Source organism: Phocoena phocoena, chromosome 5 (assembly GCF_963924675.1).
Source record: "Phocoena phocoena chromosome 5, mPhoPho1.1, whole genome shotgun sequence".
Taxonomy (NCBI): domain Eukaryota; kingdom Metazoa; phylum Chordata; class Mammalia; order Artiodactyla; family Phocoenidae; genus Phocoena; species Phocoena phocoena.
Window position 1 is genome coordinate 135,294,944 of NC_089223.1, and position 17,420 is coordinate 135,312,363.

The following is a 17,420-nucleotide window of genomic DNA, read 5'->3' on the forward strand; positions in this document are numbered from 1 at the left end:
CTTGGGGTGAGGATGGAGGTGCGTTCTGTTGGAAGTGAGTTTTAAGTTAGGGGAGGCGGGGGAGCCTGGAGGCGGGACAGAATAAGGGAGGAAGAGCAGGGCCTGAGCCGAGGCTGCAGAAGTGGGTGGAGGGTGAGGGAGGGGCGCTGGCGAGGGCGGGCTGGGGCCCCAGGGCAAGTGCTGCGGGACCAGGGACGGCCGAGATCAGAGGGGCCGGATGCGGCGACAGGGCAGCTTTAGGGAACCTGTCGGACCTCGGAGTATACTTGGCAGGCTTCCAGAGAGTTCCGGGGTGGAGCGGTAGACCGGCAAGTCTTCTCACACAGTGGATGTGGTGGCCTGGGGAAAGGCTGGGATGTCACCCGCAGGGGGCCAGTTGAGAAGGCTGGCGGTAGCCGGGGGCACAGAGGGAGCGGTGCCTCAGGCCCCACTGCAGGAGGAGTGTCAGCTCCGGGGTCCCACAGTCCCGCCCGACCCCCGGCCTCTCTCGTTACTTAACTGTGGCCTGAGCGAGGGCCGTGGAGCCTCTCTGAGCCTGTTTCCTCATCTGTCTACCCAGATGGTTAGCCTTTCAGGGCCTTGTAAGGTGATCACCCTACATCCCCCTGCCCCGCCCTGCAGAAGGGGCTCTGCAGAAGGAAAGATGTACTTCGACTGAAAGGCCCTTTTGGGCTCCAGCACTAATTTGCGCAGTGAATCTAAAACTGCTGGGAACGTGTAGCTGGTTTGACTTTTTTTTTTTGCTCACTTTTTCAGGAGACAAAAGGCTTACTTCTAGAAGGTAAAGTCCGAATGTCACCTGAAACGGGGCTCAGTCCCTTAAATAAAGCTGATTTGTCTGCACCCGTGGGAATGAGCCTTTGGGACTTTCGGCGTTTCATTACTTCTGTTCTAAACCCTGAGACTGTTCTGACTACGCTGAATTCTTGCTGGGAACAAGGATTTGGAGGTCAGAGCTCGTAGCTGAGGCCACAAGTGCTGACGTCGCTACAGAATAGTATAGACATCAGGCCGTGAAGTGGCCGCTGCTGGGGTGCTGGGCTCACCTGTCTGGCTGTGCCGGGTGGGAGTGTTTGGGGCCTGCCTGAAAGGCCGCCTTAATTTAACCAACAGATGATTTCTCTACACCATGAACAGTCAACTTTTGCATAGGCTGTGCCTCTGCACCCCTGTTGGTGCGCCTGTGCTGTAATTTGACTAAGAACCCTGGCCTCACAGATTCCCAGGCCTGGGGCCCGTGACCCCTCGGGGAGGGTGTTAGGAGAGGATCACGTGGGACCAGAGTCTCCAGCTTCTACCTTATCTGTTTTAGGCCCCCAAGTTAGGATTCCAGGTTAAAGGGAGGTTTGGAAAACACTGTCTTGGAATAGTGTCTTTCAAACTTTTTTCACCCTGACTTGCAAAAGGAAATAAACTTTATGTTGTGACCCAGTGTGTGGCCATGTGCCCAGCAGTGTAATATGTATACATACATATATGGCTGAGACAGGTGTTTAGAAGCAGCACTTGGCCTTTACTATGTGCAGAGCGCTCTGGGATTTCCTGTTGTTCTTGGTTCATAAAAAGAGCTGGTGCTGATCTACTCTGATGATGTCACGGTGCAAGAGATCAGTGATGGTCACGACGGGCAGTGTGAAGAGCGCTGTCCCGGGGAGCGCTTATCTGTCTTTTTTCTAGGCCGAAGATGGCTGTAATCCAGCGGGGGCAGAGGCCAAGGGGACTCGCACTGATTGACTCCACTGCTTCTCACGTGATCTCATTTAACCCTTAGGATGAGCCCTTGGAGTGAATTGTAACACCTCTGTTTTACATGTGAGGAAATTGAGGCCCGGAGAGGCAGAGCGACCTGCCCAAGGTCACACGGCCAGCTGGGTGGCACCGCTGGTGTTCGTGTTCCAGAGCCTGTGCGCCTCCCCACAGAGTCCTCGCTAAGGGATTTAGTTACAAGGCAGCATAGCCCACGAGGTGGGTCCCAGCGCTCAGAGACGCATCAGCACTCTGACGAGAGAGCGCACAGTGTGCGTCAGACACGTGGGCAGTGAGTGTGCCGCAGAGCACTGGGCGTCTGAACGGAGGGGCTCCAAGGATTCCTCTGCCGAGACCTTTGTGATGTGATGCGGTCGGTGCCTGATGCCTCGTGAAGGCTGCCCGCTGTGCTTTGATGCCTAGGCCTCTGCTGCTGTTGGCTTATTCCTGGTGAAGTGCTTGACTGCTTTCTGGAATTAGGACCAAGTGGAACATTGCCTGTATCCGCAGTCCTAGCGCAGGCCTTAGTAACTGTTTGAGTTGAATGCATTCATGATTTATTCCTTGCAGTCCACATTCATAGATGGTCTGCAGTGATTCAGGCTCTTGGTAAAAGCTCCGATCAGAAACAGGGTGGGCAATGGGAAGGAGGCCCAGGGAAAGAGCAGGTGTTGCTCAGGACCTGCCCTAGACGCTGGCATTTCAGAGACATTCATTGCTTTGTTTCACCTTCACAGCATCTGGAGCAGGTCCGTCTTAGCACAGAGGAGGCCACTGAGGCCCCTTACCCAGTGTCACACCCGTAGTGAGCGGTCCAGATCAGTCTCTCTCCAGAGCTGTTGCTGCTTCTGCTACATCACATCCCTTTCCCAAAGCCGCGTCTACAGCCCTGACATCAGGGCCTGCCTGAGCTGAACACGCCTGGGGGAGCTGCACTGTGTGTGGTCTGCAGATGGCTGACTCTCCTTGTCCGTGTCGGAGGGTTGTGGAGCCCCTGTGGTTCGGCCGCCGAGTGTCCTGGGTGAGCTGTGTAGGTGCTCGGATTAGATGACAAAATCTCCTCTCCTGCCCCGCCGTCTGCCCACCAGAGGCCATCTAGGAATTGTCCTTCTTCACTCCCAGGACAGTTTCTCCACCCCCTGGATTATAACACCGTAGCTTTATAGGACATTGTCTTGACCAGTTAAAGAGTTATTCTTCCAGAATCCTCTTTTCTGTCCCCTCCACCCCAGCAGTTGACGCTACCGTCCATCACGGCGCCGACCCACTGAGAGGATCGTTGGTTTCTTGCTGCTCCGGTAACAGACTGAGCTTTTTTTTTTTTTGTGGTACGTGGGCCTCTCACTGTTGTGGCCTCTCCCATTGCGGAGCACAGGCTCTGGATGCGCAGGCTCAGCGGCCATGGCTCACGGGCCCAGCCGCTCCGCAGCATGTGGAATCTTCCCGGACCGGGGCACGAACCCGCGTCCCCTGCATTGGCAGGCGGCCTCTCAACGACTGCACCACCAGGGGAGTCCCAGACTGAGCTTTGTCAGTCCCCTCTGTGTCCCTAGTGCCTGGCCCCGTGCTGGGCTCAGAGTCCTAGAGCCAAGAATGCATCTGTTCCTGAGGGGCCCTTCCTGGGTTTAAAATCCATGGAGTCCAGCCCGAGGCTCACTCGGTTGCTAGCCTCCCCACGTGGACTGGGGGCTGCCGTCTGCCCAGTGCTACAGAGACTTCACAGCTGAGACTTAGATTCACTTGCTGATGCCGCCTTCCTGAAAAGGGGTCTTATTTAGTGTGCTTGTTGCTCTTCTTTGCTCACACGGAGACGGGAGGGTCACAACAGGGTCTTGCCCGCTGTGCTCGTTTTCCTACAGAGTTTCCAGTGTTCAGGCAGAGGACTGACATGTGGTCATTTAACTTACAAAAACATTTCCCACTGCTCTCAAACGGCAGAATTATTCGGAGGCGTGAGTAGGTTTTGTAATATATAATCCTGAATTAATAAAAGAGTCAAGCAGAACTTTCTCTATCCTGATTAATGTTTCTTGAATGATGTTTGGTGATACTTGGAGATCCTGTCATTACACTCAGTCTCTACCTTAAAGGCAGGTTCAAGGTGAAATTACCGCCGGAAGATTTTAGTTTCCATCACATCTTGCCTACATTTCACCATTAGCTTTTATTTATTTATTTTTAAATTAATTGATTCATTTTATTTTTGTCTGCGTTGGGTCTTCGTTGTTGCCACGGGCTTTCTCTAGTTGCCACGAGCGGGGGCTACTGTTTGTTGCGGTGCGCGGGCTTCTCATTGCGATGGCTTCTCTTCTTGCGGAGCACGGGCTCTAGGTGCGCAGGCTTCAGTAGTTGTGGCACACGGGCTCAGTAGTTGTGGCTCACGGGCTCTAGAGTGCAGGCTCAGTAGCTGTGGCGCACGGGCTTAGTTGCTCCGAGGCATGTGGGGTCTTCCCGGACCAGGGCTCGAACCCGTGTCCCCTGCATTGGCAGGTGGATTCTTAACCGCTGCACCACCAGGGAAGCCCCTCACCCATTAGCTTCTAACTTCCGGGTCTGCCTGAGAGCTCCTCTAGGGTCGGGTTGTCTCGCTGAGCTCCCGGCATCCGGAGTAGCATCTGGCCCACGCGGGGGCCTCCTCAGCGCGTGTGGAGGGCTGGAGGAGGGTTCCAAGGCCGCAGGTGGGAAAGCTGCTCGTAGGAAGGGCCCGCACAGCCTGTGGTCACCAGCGCACCGCAGCCTGGCTGAGATGGAGCCTAGGTGCTAATGCAGGGGTCACATTATTTACCTGCTGCTTGGTGCTGGCACCTAAGGTGAGGACACCTTCGGGCTCAAGTTGGAGGGTGCTCTGGGGGCTCAGAGGTGGATCCGGCTGATGGCTTCCAGGATTGGGTCAGGGGTTGGGCTTATTAATTAAGTTTGAACCGAGACACATACAGCTGCCTTCAATTTTTTAACGAATGCAGCTGTGCGTTGGGTGTTTAATGTTGTTTTATTTAATCCTCACAACATCTAAGGAGGCTAGGTAGTTATCTAGCAGCGTCTTCCCTGCTTGTCTGAGTTTCTGGAGCACCATGGTGGGCTTGGGAGTGGGGTTCAGGGCCACTTCCTAAGCCAGCTCTGGGGACGATGGCTCATTCTTAGGAACTGGTCAGGATGGGAAAATGTGGGCACAGCTGGAAATCGGTGATGTCAGGCCATGAAGGTCCACGTCTCTGATCGTGGCTTCTCCATGAGGGAGACTGCTAGGTGACCTTTGCCCTTTTACCTCAGGCTAAGTCTGTGTTCCTACAGCCTCCCTTTATTTGTGGTTTCTTCACCTGTAAAATGGAGATGATTGTACTCAAGGAATAAACTGGATAATCCAGGTAGGAGCTTATAAAGCAGCGCCCAGCCCCGGGAAGTATGTGCTTCCTGGCGGCTCCGTTTTACCTGCAGCCAGGGCCTTTGAGAAGCAGACCAGGGTGGGTGTCCGTTCTCCCACCACTGGTTCCTGAGAAGGAGCTTTGCCTCCATGCCTGGCTTTGGAAGTGGTGGGCTCCTTCCCCATCTCCCTTCCCTGACTGTGCTCCCTGTTTGCAGGCAAGCAGTTAGATTAGGCATCGCCAGATAAGAATGTTTTCTGGAAATTGTGAAGGCTTGACAGGGAAGAAACTGTTCCTCTTACATACATTAAGGGGGAAATAGATACAGACAATTTGTGTTTGTTGTCTTTTATGAGCCTATAGCCACTTCATTGGTTTAGCAATATAAAAAGACATTTTTATGCATTAGTTGAATCGGTACCTGAAACTGTCATCTTTCATATACAGTGCAGTAATATGCAGTGGTCCAGGGGAGCAAAGCAAACGTGTCTTGGGGGAGAAATCCTCGAATTCTCTCTTCCTCCATGGGAGAACACCACCAGCAGTCCCGGGAAGGCCCGTGGGGCTTTCGCCGTCTGCCCCTGTTTCTTCCACACGCATCCTGGCTGGAGCAGGGTGAAGCCCAGAGTCCACCTTGGGGAGCAGACTTGCAGGACTGCAGGCAGGGAGGGCCCTGTGCACACAGCAGCCCTCGTGTTCCTGGGCTGTGGGCTGTGGGCTGTGGGCTGGTGCGGCTCACCTCAGCCCCACGGGAGCTGAGTGGCTCTTCACCAGCAGGAATGGAGTCTGATGAACCACTCTTCCAAGAGGAAACCAGGAGAGCATTGTTTCAGTGTCCTGTTCACAGCTGGTTCTGAGTCTAAATGTGGTTTAGAATACAGTCAAACATTTGCAAGCTGCTGGGAATGAATGGTTTTCCAGTGAAAGGGGAGGTGGGAGGAGACGGAGGGAGCCTGCGGACACTGGAGCACATCCGAGCAGCCCTGCTTGAAGGGGAGGGGGGAGAACAGCCTCCCTGCTCAGAGGCTGGCCGTCCAGAGCAGGAGACCGGGAGGCAGTGACCCTGGACTTTTGGTGTCGAGTGGGAGGTGGCCCGGGCTGGATCCCAGGGGCCGGCAGCTGACTGCTGGAAGGCCTCCCAGAGCCTGTGAGGCTCAGAGCACGGAAGGTAGCTGGGGTGGGAGGCCCATCCCCATTCGATGAATGTTATGAAAGGGATGTATGAGGTGCAGTGTGAACATCTAATGGGAGAGACCCAGCCTAGCCCAGGGGCCGGGAAACAGCCTTCCCAGAGAGGGTCATCTAGGCTGAGCTGTGGATGAGTAGACATTTGCCAGGGGAAAATTTTTAAATGTTTTTATTTGAAAGGCACACTTTATTTAAGATATAGTACATTCAAGGCCTTAATAATTCCATTTCAGTACATAAAAAATAGTAAATGATACAGTGTATGGCACAGTTCATACTTTTCTGCATGAAGTATGTGCTTGGTGATCAGTTCTCAGTCTTATTTGACTTTTCAGCAGCATTTGACATTCTTCACTCTCTGATTGTAGAATACTTCCTTTATCTGATACTATCTATACACAGACTCGCCAGCCGAGAGCCCTCTGAACTCCGGATTAATTCATTTATCCGCTTGGATGTCCGGCTTACCAACGTAACATGCCTCAAACTCACCTCCTGACCTTCCTGTCCAAACCAGCAATCCCACATCTCCTTAAACGAGAACTCCATCCTTTGAATTGCATCTTAGACCCCTCCATTGCATTTCCCGTGAGACACATCCGTCGCAGAGTCTGTCCACAGTCTCTCTGCTTCAGGCCACCTCCACTGCTGCCGTGCTGTGCTGCCGTGCTGTGCTGTGTTTCAGTGGTCGCCCAGTGAAGCCTGCGTGCCCCTGCAGGCGCTTCTCAGCGCAGGGGACAGGCCCCTCCCCTGGTCAGATGCTCCACTCATAGAATAAAACCTGCAGGCCTTGTAAACAGCCTGTAAGTCCTGTGTGCTGGGCCCCTGGTCCCCACAGGCACCCTCGTGTTCTCCCCTTGGCTGTTTTTGGCTTCAGCCCAGTGGCCTCCTTGCTCTTCTTTGGGTGTTGCTGGGTTCACTCCTGCCTCAGAGCTCGTGAACTCACCACTTCCTCTGTCTGGGTACTTCCCTGACCCTTTCTCCTGCCTTGCCACTTCCTCTTCAGGGCTTTATAGAAGTGTCACTTTTCAGTGATGCACTCTCCTTGATCGTCCTGTTTACACACCCACACTGGCAGTCCCTATCTCCCACCCCTGCTTCTGTTTAAATCAACATCTGACATTCTGTGCATATCCTTTCCACCCCTGAGGGCAGGGAAACTTGTCTGTTCTGTTCTGTGCTGTATAGCCTCAGCACAAAGAACAGGGACTGGCCTAGAGCAGGCTTTGAAAAGTATTTATGATGAATGGACTGACCTGATGAGAACCAGCAGGGCTCAGATCTCAGAAGTGACCTCATGGAGTAATGGGATGCCTAGGATGGTTGGCAGGATGGAGCAGGTGGGCATCACAGACATTAAGGATGGTGCTCCCTTTTTGTTTTTCTTTTTGGGGTGGGCGGGGCTTGGCTGTAATTTTTATATCTTATTTATTTATTTGGCTGTGTTGGGTCTTCGTTGCTGCGTGTGGACTTTCTCTAGTTGTGGCGAGAAAGGGCTACTCTTTGTTGCGGTGCGCGGGCTTCTCATTGTGGTGGCTTCTCTTGTTGCAGAGCACGGGCTCTAGGCACACGGGCTTCAGCAGTTGTGGCTCACGGGCTCTAGAGCGCAGGCTCAGTAGCTGTGGCGCATGGGCTTAGTTGCTCCGCAGCACGTGGGATCTTCCTGGACCAGGGCTCAAACCCGTGTCCCCTGCATTGGCAGGCGGATTCTTAACCACTGCTCCACCAGGGAAGTCCAGTTTTTATATCTGAAGTTCATCCTAAGTTCAGGATGAGTTTTTTGAACTTTGAACCGTTGACTTACTACAAATGCTACCTGCAAATAATCCGTATTTGCCAACTCAGTAAAGCAAATGGTTGATAACAGCTTGATTGGTAAATTCTTGTGAATTTTTTAAAAAATGTAAATTGAAGAGGATTAAATTAATCATACTTCTGAGTTCATGGTAAACTAGTGTTACTGTTTCATGCAAGGCTACTCTTGTTTGTCTGTCGTTATTCCTTTTTATCCCATCCCCACTCCATAGACAGTACTTCGAATGTGTTTAATATATATCATTTTTGGTATACATTTTTAAAAAATGTAATAATAAATAACGCTTGTATAGAACTTCTGTTGTGTCCCAGATGAATGTGGCATTCTCCATCATTTGGATGTTGGCTTAATTTTGTAAAGTTCAAAATATATCTGAAGTAGTTTATGAAGACACACACACAAATCTGAACTCAAGAATATTATGTTTGAGAAATGTCTTTTGTTGTTTTTCTCCCTCTTTGCCTATAGCTACGCAATTTTCCCATCTTTTTTTGCTCAAGACTCTGCTTTTAAGATGTAAAGGTTTGATTTCCACTGATGAATTGGCATGGATTAGGTCAGTTCTTTTTCATTTTTTAAAAATAAAATGTCTTCTAGATAGAATGGAGAATGTTCAGACTGAGAGGCGAAACAGATCTCTTGGCTGTCCCTTGAACTGTGTTTTCTAGACTGAGTAATGAGATGGTTTTCTGTCTTTTGAGACAGTAAAACCCTCAGGCTGAAGGTTGGTTGTACCTTTTAAAGGTAGGTTGTCCTCCCCAGCATGTTGCCTGAGGGCACGTGGCCCATTGTGGACATTCAGGGCACGGGTTCAGGGTCTGGTTGTGTCACTGGTGGCGGGAGCTGGAGTGATTTTTCTCTGACATCTGTCTCCCTCTTCCATCATCTGAGTTGAAATCTCGATTATTATGCCTTTCTTGAACCTTGTAAAGCACTGACGGGGGTAGCCCTGAAGGTTACTGGGTCTCAGCCAGCACGCTGTGTGAACGCTTCTCCACAGAGCATCCTGCCCGGGGGAGGGAGGCAGACAGGGAGCCCGTGCCTGTGAAACCTGTGAGCAGGTCTGCCAGCATGGGGTGACATTTCTTTTATTTTTTTTTAAGGTTTATTATTTATTTACTTTATTCATTACTTTTGGCCCCGTCGTGTCTTAGTTGCGGCTCGCGGGCTCTTGTTGAGGCGTGCAGGCTCAGTAGTTGCCACACGCGGGCTTAGTTGACCCGCAGCATGTGAGATCTTAGTTCCCTGACCAGGGATCGAGCCCGCGTTCTCTACATTATAAGGAGGATTCTTCACCGCTGGACCACCAGCGAGGTCCCGGTGTAATGTTTCTGGTAGGATCTGTTGTAGGAGAGTGAGTCCTGCTGTTAAAGGCCTGGTGACACTACCTCCTGACCAAGGCAGCCCTGCCGTCTGAGTCCAGCACCTGAGCTCAGCTGCCTTCACAGGCCCTGTGGGTCTCGCGTCAGCATGGGCACTGAGGAAATACTGAAACGTGTGGACAAGTGATTTTCCAGGAGGGCTAGAGAACATCCCCACTTGTGATGAGGACTAATACTGGGAAGAAGGCAGTGAGAACCACTAACACCTGTGCCGTCCTGAAGCGGCTGGGAGTTTGTGGACACACTTCCTAGGCAGAGATCACCAGGTGCTGCGGGTGGAGATGCAGTGGGTGGGGTCCCTGCTCTTGGGCAGTGTCCGTGGGGAGGACAGGAGCAAACAGCTCGCGGTCAAAGCACAGGGGCAGAGCGGGGCCCGGAGCGGGTGGGGGTCAGGAAGCACCCGGAGATGGCACCCGGGCTGCGTCTCACAGCTGCGGGAGGAGGGCGGATTCACAGAGAATCAGCTTGGCCTGCATCTCACCCTGGACTCGCCTTGCTTTGTGACATAGGCCCAAGTCCAGGGTAGAGATGATTAGACCTATTTGCTCACCTAAGACTGTATTTGTTTGGTAGTTTGATTTGTGATCATCCCAGTTTTCTAAGGGAGTACATATCTGTGTTTCACTTACTTTTTTCATCTGATGGTTTGCATTGCTAAATATAAGATCAATTTCTTGTAATCCACGGTCAAATTTATTTGGAGGAATTTACTCTGTTCCTTTGCTGACCCCTACTGGGAGAAAAGTGTATGGTTCTCTTCAGAAGTAATGGGTACTTGTGTATGCTGAATTGTGTGTGTGTGTGTGTGTGTGTGTGTGTGTGTATTTTTTGTGGCCACACTGCGTGGCACGTAGGATCTTAGTTCCCTGACCAGGGGTCGATCCTGTGCCCCCTGCAGTGGAGGCGTGGAGTCTTAACCACTGGACGGCCAGGGAAGTCCCTGAATTATACATTTCCGTGTACTGTTTTTACTCCCCACCAGACTCTAAGCTCTGTCTGCCTTATTAACCTTATATCTGGCACTTACCTCAGAGTAATAAGCACACAGTAGGTGCACGGTAAATATGTGTTGTACGTAGAAGTAATTGATGTCTAATTCAGAAACTGTACGCTGTTTGAGATTCTCTGTGAAAGCTGATAAAGCTGTTTTTTGGTTTTTGTTTTTCATTTATTTATTTGGTTGCGCCAGGTCTTAGTTGAGGCAGGAGGGCCCCTTCGTTGTGGCTCAGGGGCTCCTTAGTTGCGGCATGCATGTGGGATTTGGTTCCCTGACCAGGGGTCGAACCCAGGCCACCTGTATTGGGAGCACGGAGTCTTAACCCCTGCGCCACCCGGGAAGCTCCCTGATAATGCTGTTCTATAAAATGTTTAAATTGACCGTCAGAGTTAATGCAGGCTTAGGGCTTCTCCACCTCTCCCCCCCCCCCCGCCGCAGTGTAAGTATGAAAGTGACTAACTCAGGGAGCATTTTAATGGATTCAACCTGAATTCAGAGCTCTTTCTTTGTGCCATCCAGAATGTGAACAACTCAAACTTTTTTTCCAGGATCTTTACTTTATATAGCAAATCTTTGCCCCTGGATCTGGCCTGTCGTGTGTGGGATGTGTTCTGTCGTGACGGGGAGCAGTTTCTGTTCCGCACGGCCCTGGGCCTCCTGAAGCTGTTCGAGGACATCCTGACCCACATGGACTTCATTCACATAGCTCAGTTCCTAACGCGGCTGCCCGAGGACTTGCCTGCAGAGGAGCTTTTTGCTTCCATAGCTACAGTTCAGATGCAAAGTCGAAACAAGAAGTGGGCTCAGGTAAGCGGGTCCTTTGTTCTCTACTCTGTAGAGTGACTAGAGTGACGGCTCAGTGGTCTGATTCAGGAAGTGAGCTATGCCGAGTGCCCTTTGAGGAAACAGCCCTCTCTGGAGTAGTTCTTGGGCTGGAAGTGAGGTGACCTGGGCTTGAGGCTCGGCTCTGCCACAGGGGGGTCTTGGGCAGGCGCTTCCCCTCTGGGTCTCTGCCAGAAGAAGGGGCTGGAGAATAAAAGCCTTCCCACCCATTCTGCAGTGGCACTGGGAGGTCAGAACTTCTGGTTTGCCGTCCCAGTACTCTCTGCGTGTCAGATAGTGTTTTGTAAAACAAGCCTTCCCCCCCTTTTTTAAATGTCAGAGACAGTAAACAAAGGGAACTAACTTGTCTCCATCTCATGGATAAACAAGGGAGGCCCAGAGAGGTGAACTGTGTGTTCTCAGCAGTTGCAGAGGCAGAGAAGGGTGGGGGGAGGAGGGGGAGGGCGGGAGGAGGGCTTCCCTGGATGTGGGGATTTGTTGCTCCGGCTCTAGCAGCTGTTAGGCTCTAGCAGCTGTTAGCGGAGCAGCTGAGCCGATAGCGCGGGAGCGCGTCCACCCTGGGCCTGCTTCTTCTAGGTTCCTCTCTTCTCCTCTGGACACCCCTCTTAGGTTTTGTCCCCTGTGGGATTGGCTGTTGTTGTCTGGTTCTAGTCTTGATCATTCCGAAAGGGAAAAAATAAAACCTTGCTTCCTGACTCAGCGTATGCTCAGTCTGCCTGAGCATCAGGTCCTAGGGGAGGCTTGCACTTGCTCAAGTATGCCATACAATGCTTGTTCCTGATTAATCTTTTTTATTAGTAGATTTTAAGTACATTCAAAAATAGAATAAAATAGAATAACGAACCCCCATGTGCCTGTCAAATCTCCAGTTTCAGATTTCTGTTTTCAGACGTCAGCAGTAGCTTTATAGTTTGCTTAAGTCAAGATCCAAATAAGATCTACACATTGCAGTTGGTTGAAAGGTCTTTTAAGTCTTTTTTGTGTGTGTGTATAGGCTACCCACCTTTCCGCTTCTCCCTTCCCCCTTTATTTATTGAGGAAACGAGGTCATTTGTCCCATAGCAGTTCCCGCTATCTGGATTTCGCTGGTTCTGTCCCTGTGGTGTTTTTAAAATGTATTCATTCATTCACGCCTGCCACACAGCACGCGGGATCTCAGTTCACCGATCAGGGATTGAACCTGCGCCCCCCGCGGTGAAAGCGCAGAGTCTTAACTGCTGGACCACCAGGGAAGTCCCCTGTGGTGGTGTTTAACGTGGTCCTTCTACTCTGTGTGTCCTGTAAATTGACAGATCTGAAGGCTCAGTCAGTTTTTACGTTTGGCCAGATTACTTCATAGGTGATTAGACTCCCTCCCTCTGATCTTAGTTAGCAGCCTCTTTATTTTTATAACAGCTTTATTAATTTACATACCATAAAATTCACCTTTTTAAAAGTGTACAGTTCAGTTCCTGTTTACTTATTAACCAGAGAGAGGTTCCCCTCTCACCTGGGCCCTTTGGTCTGCCTCGCGGCTAGTCCTTCCTCACCTCCCTGTCCTGTTACATGATGCTCTCTGGCTGGTGGTCTTCCTTCCTATCTGGGTCTTTTGGGAAGCTGACAGGTGACAGCTGCTATAGTGGGCCCTTGGGTGGTACTGTGAAATGCTCCCCTGCTTTTACAGGGCGGGGTGGCCACTATTTTGTAATTCGTGTGACATGAGTTGCATTTCTGAAATAAATATGTTCAGTTTATAAAAAGGAATGAAGTACTGACTCGTGCTACAACATGGATGCACCTTCAAAACATTATGTTACGTGACAAAGCCAGACACTGAAGACCACATACTATGTGGTTCCACTCATATGCAATTTCAGAAAGGGAAATCTGTAGAGACAGGAAGTAGATTAGTGGTTGCCAAGGGAATGGGCGAGGTGGGGGGCAGGGCTGTGATAGCTGGAGGATGGGGTGATGAAAATGTTCTAAAATTGACTGTGGTGAGGGTCGCACGTATCTACGGATATGCTCAAAGCCACTGAGCTGTGCACTTTAAGTGGATGATTGTGTGGTGTGTGAACTGTAGCTCGGCAAAGCCGTTAAGACAGCTCAGCTTATGTGTGAGCGGGACTGGCTGTGTGATTACCAGGGGTCTGGCGAGAGGGAAGAGCCTTTCTCTGATTAACGCAGAATGGGACTGGCTGTGTGATTACCAGGGGTCTGGCGAGAGGGAAGAGCCTTTCTCTGATTAACGCAGAATGAAAATACGGGGCTGCATCTTGAAATCCTTAATTAGTATTAGTATTTTTCCGTAAGATTACGGAAAAACCCGAAGGAACTTTTTGGCCCTCCCAGTATTTCACTGGTCCTTCCCTCTATCCCCACCCTGGCCCGCATACCCACAGAGACACGCGAAGGGAGAAGGACTGAATCCAGATCTGTCATTTTGCTCCTTGCATTTTAGGTGAAAATTATTGGTTAAAACCAGGTCAAAGGTTATTAAATAGTAGGACATTGTCTAACGGTGGGACAGTAATAGGAGTTAGCCTGATGGTAGGCACCAGCGAGGCTATTTAGTTCCAGGTCCCACGGGAACTGTGCTTTATGCACGTTTCTCTTAAACACTGTGCTTAAGGTTAAGATCCTGGTGAGCTTCACAAAACAGTTAAAGGTTTATGTTTAGCTGAAAGTGTCATTTACTTAGAGGTAGAGAGAGGGACTTTTCTCTACCTTTAGCCCTTCTGCGTAATTTATTTGAAACGCACAGAAGATGTTTCTGCTTTACCCCGTGTACTTTGTAATTCAGTTAAAGTGGCATAGTGCCTGGCCCAAGTAGTTTAGCACAGCTGCTACAGAGAGTCCCTTGGGTTCGAAATCAGACAGATCTGGGTTTGAGTCCATATGAGCTGTTTGGCTTTTAGCAGGTCACTTGTATGAGTGTCTGTTGCTCAGGTGACTTACAGTGTTGTGTGGATTAAACAGCTGCTGTCCTGGAGGTGCCGGTGAGGGCCCTGCTTGGCTAGACGGGGCGTGCGATAAATGGGGCCTATTGTTACGTCACGGCTGTTATAAAGCAATCAGAGTGGAATGTCATGTTTTTAAAAACAAAGGTGTTAACTAAGAGCTGAGCACCCAGTTGAATGAGCTCAGTGGCCTTGGGAACTCCCAGGAAGGCGTGCGAGGAGCTGATGTCTCCTAGGCCTTAGAAGGATGCACCATTTGCTGGTGGAGAGAGAGGGGCGGGGCAGCGGGGGCAGCTGCGTGAGAAGGCCCCAGAGGATGTTGGCATTCTAGAGTGGGGCGGGCGGGGGCTGGAGCCAGACTGTGGAAGGAACAGGGCCCCGTAGCCCTGCCTCGCCATTGGTACCTGCTGGCTGGTGGGAAGTGGTCGTGGACGTTAGCCCGGCGGCGGCGTGCTCGGATTTCCATGCTGAAGGGTGGGTCTGGATGCAGGCGTGGCACACGGACCAGAGAGGTGGCAGGTGACAGGAGGCTGTCAGGACCTGTGTTCAGTGTGTGTTGCAGATCACCCACCGATGTGTTCCTGTGATTCCCAGGTACTGACCGCCTTGCAGAAGGACAGCCGGGAGATGGAGAAAGGAAGCCCATCTCTCAGACACTGAGGCGGCAGGTGGACTTGCGCTCGGCACTGAAGCAGTTCTCCAAGTGGCACCTGTGTTGTTACAGGCGGACACACTGGCAGCTCCGAAGAACAGGGGCTGTTTTCACGTTTGATTCCTAATGCTGGAGTTGGCCTTAAACAAAAACAAAACAAACAAAAAAAGTTTTAAAAGAATTAAACCAAGGCTAAGCCTTAAGAAGCTCGGTGGAATGATGGCCATGGCCAACCACTGCATATTCTGCATGGTTTAAAAATAGGGCAGTGGCTAATCCCCTCCCCTCATTTCAGCAAAAGTTAATTAAATTGTAATGCTTTTATGTCAACTAATGGAAAGTACATTACAATTTTTCATAGCCAGGGTGCATGAGAAATGTTATTTGGGAAACCTCAGAGATGTTATTGGCTCATATGTTCGTCAGAAAGGGATTACTGATTTAGTTACCGAGATAATCTTTCGAGGGCCGCAGGTCATGTTTCTAAAGCCCAACTACCAAAGATAACATTACAGGAAAATGGGTTCTCACAGGACAGCCGCTGACGAGTGCGCATGGGCTCCCCGGGACACGATCTGACCTTCAGGTTGACCTTCTACCATGTTGCCTTGACAGAATTCCAGCAGGAGGGCTGACAGTGCATGCTTAGGTTGCAGTGGGAGCCCTGCTGTCCCAGAGGCTGCGCCCACGTTTGTCCAGCAGTGGCGACGGGTCCAAGCAGGAGGAGGTGCGCACGGAGACGCTGCGACAGTTGAGAAGGGCTTCACGCTAGTGGGAAACAGATGGCGGTGGCCTCTCTGAGCCGGAGGGGAGGCAAGAGGGTGTTCAGACCCACCCCCTCGTGCACCCTCCTGGCTCCTGTGGAGGCCGGCGCAGCACGGCGGGGTCGGGGGCTGCTCCCTTGCTCTGCCAGCACACTCCTCTTGTCCCCTAAACGGCAGGTGCAGTCCTGCGTGCGGTGATCCCGCCTCACGCATTTGACTTACAGACGGACGGTTGTAAGGACCGAGGATCCAGCAGCCCGCACGTCTTGTCAGGATTCTCAGTATCCGTGCTGGTAGCCTTTCCCACACATAGCTGGTTTTCCCCCAGTTCGTGAGCAACTTTTTTGTTCTAGCTTTTCCTTGACTAATTTGGAGAACTTTGTATTGAGAACTTTGGTTATCCAAATTCAAAGACATGAAGAGTTTTGGCACAGAAGGGTCCAAAGGACAGGCCAGTCTCCATGGAAACCGGTTCCATGCTAACGCGTTGGCATGTTGGTCTCTGGCGCGCTCAGTAGGCCAGGTTCAAGGGCACCTGCTGCCCCGCAGCCCTTCTCAGCCATCTGTCCCACCCCCAGGGAGTGCCCCCAGCTGACCTGGTTCCTGATGTCGGGAGCGCCCTCGGCTCTGAGAGCATAGCGTGCGGCAGGGAGACGCGGGTTGGGGTAGAGCCTAACTACAGCATTATTTTTATAGGTTTTCTATATCTGCCATATCCGCCGATGACACTTCAGGTACAAAGCAAGGTGCCGAGCCAGTGGCCATCCTCATGCCCCCCGTCCCAGCTCTGTTCCGTGTGTCATTTTTTCCCTCGTGTTCCTGGCTGAACTCTCCAGGGAGGTTGCAGAGCATCTTGCGTACACTGTCTGCCTCAGCCTTTGAACGCTGACTTGCCTGACCTCTTGGAGGAGGTGTTCTGTCTCCACCCAGCTCTCGGCAGCCTTCCAGACACAGCCGTTCCCTGACTTCACGCGGCTGAGTATAACCCAGGCTGAGCCCGGCCTGGGAAATGGGCCGCGAGCCCTGTCACGCCGTTCCTCACGGATGTACTTGGTTTTGTTCCATGACATGGGATTTCTGTTCTTGAAAGATGTATATATTTTCTTACTGTACATAAAGATGTTCCTTAAGTGGTGACAGAAAGCGATGCAGCAGGGGGCGTGGGCAAGTTATTGAGAATGCGTTTGCTCAACTTCATGTGTAGTCAGACCCCAGCCCTCAACATTATTGTCAGACAGTTTGACATAAATCTCTTCGGATAGCACCATATATGCATTACATTTTTAAACGGGATTCCAGGCCAATCTGGAATACTTCCACATCTTTAGTTCAAAGGAGGTTTTCCTGACCTGTCCAGGGACCACACAAGCTCTTGCTGGTTTGATGCGTCCACTTCAGAGGCCGGGAAGTTCTAAGTCCAAGTCTAGGGTCACTTCGCACCTTTCCGCAGAGGGCTGCCGGACAGCACAGGGCTGTGCTTCTCTGCGTGACCTTCTCGTTTAGGAAAACTGGAAGCAGAAATTGAAGTGCAGCCCCTGGAAGCCTGCCCTCTCCAATTCCCGTGCCATTGATTTTCAGGATGTGAGACTTCAGGTTTGGGACCTCTGTGCAGCTGGCACTTCAGAGTCGGATGCTGTGTCCCCACCAGTCATTGAAATCCCATCTGGAGAAACGTTCACTTTAAAGGGTACTTTTTAACTGCTTAGTTTTTGACTATTTTAAATAGTTTGC

At 51.2% G+C, this 17,420-nt stretch overlaps 1 protein-coding gene across 1 annotated transcript in view; it reads left to right on the plus strand.

Annotated features, from left to right (window-relative positions):
- The window catches only part of TBC1D14 (TBC1 domain family member 14), a 90,118-nt gene extending 75,185 nt beyond the window's left edge, over positions 1–14,933 (plus strand). The window contains exons 12-13 of the mRNA XM_065877430.1: positions 11,040–11,298; positions 14,868–14,933. Coding sequence (XP_065733502.1) covers positions 11,040–11,298; positions 14,868–14,933 — 325 coding nt within the window. The remainder of the gene's footprint in view (positions 1–11,039; positions 11,299–14,867) is intronic.
- Positions 14,934–17,420: the final 2,487 nt, after the last annotated feature.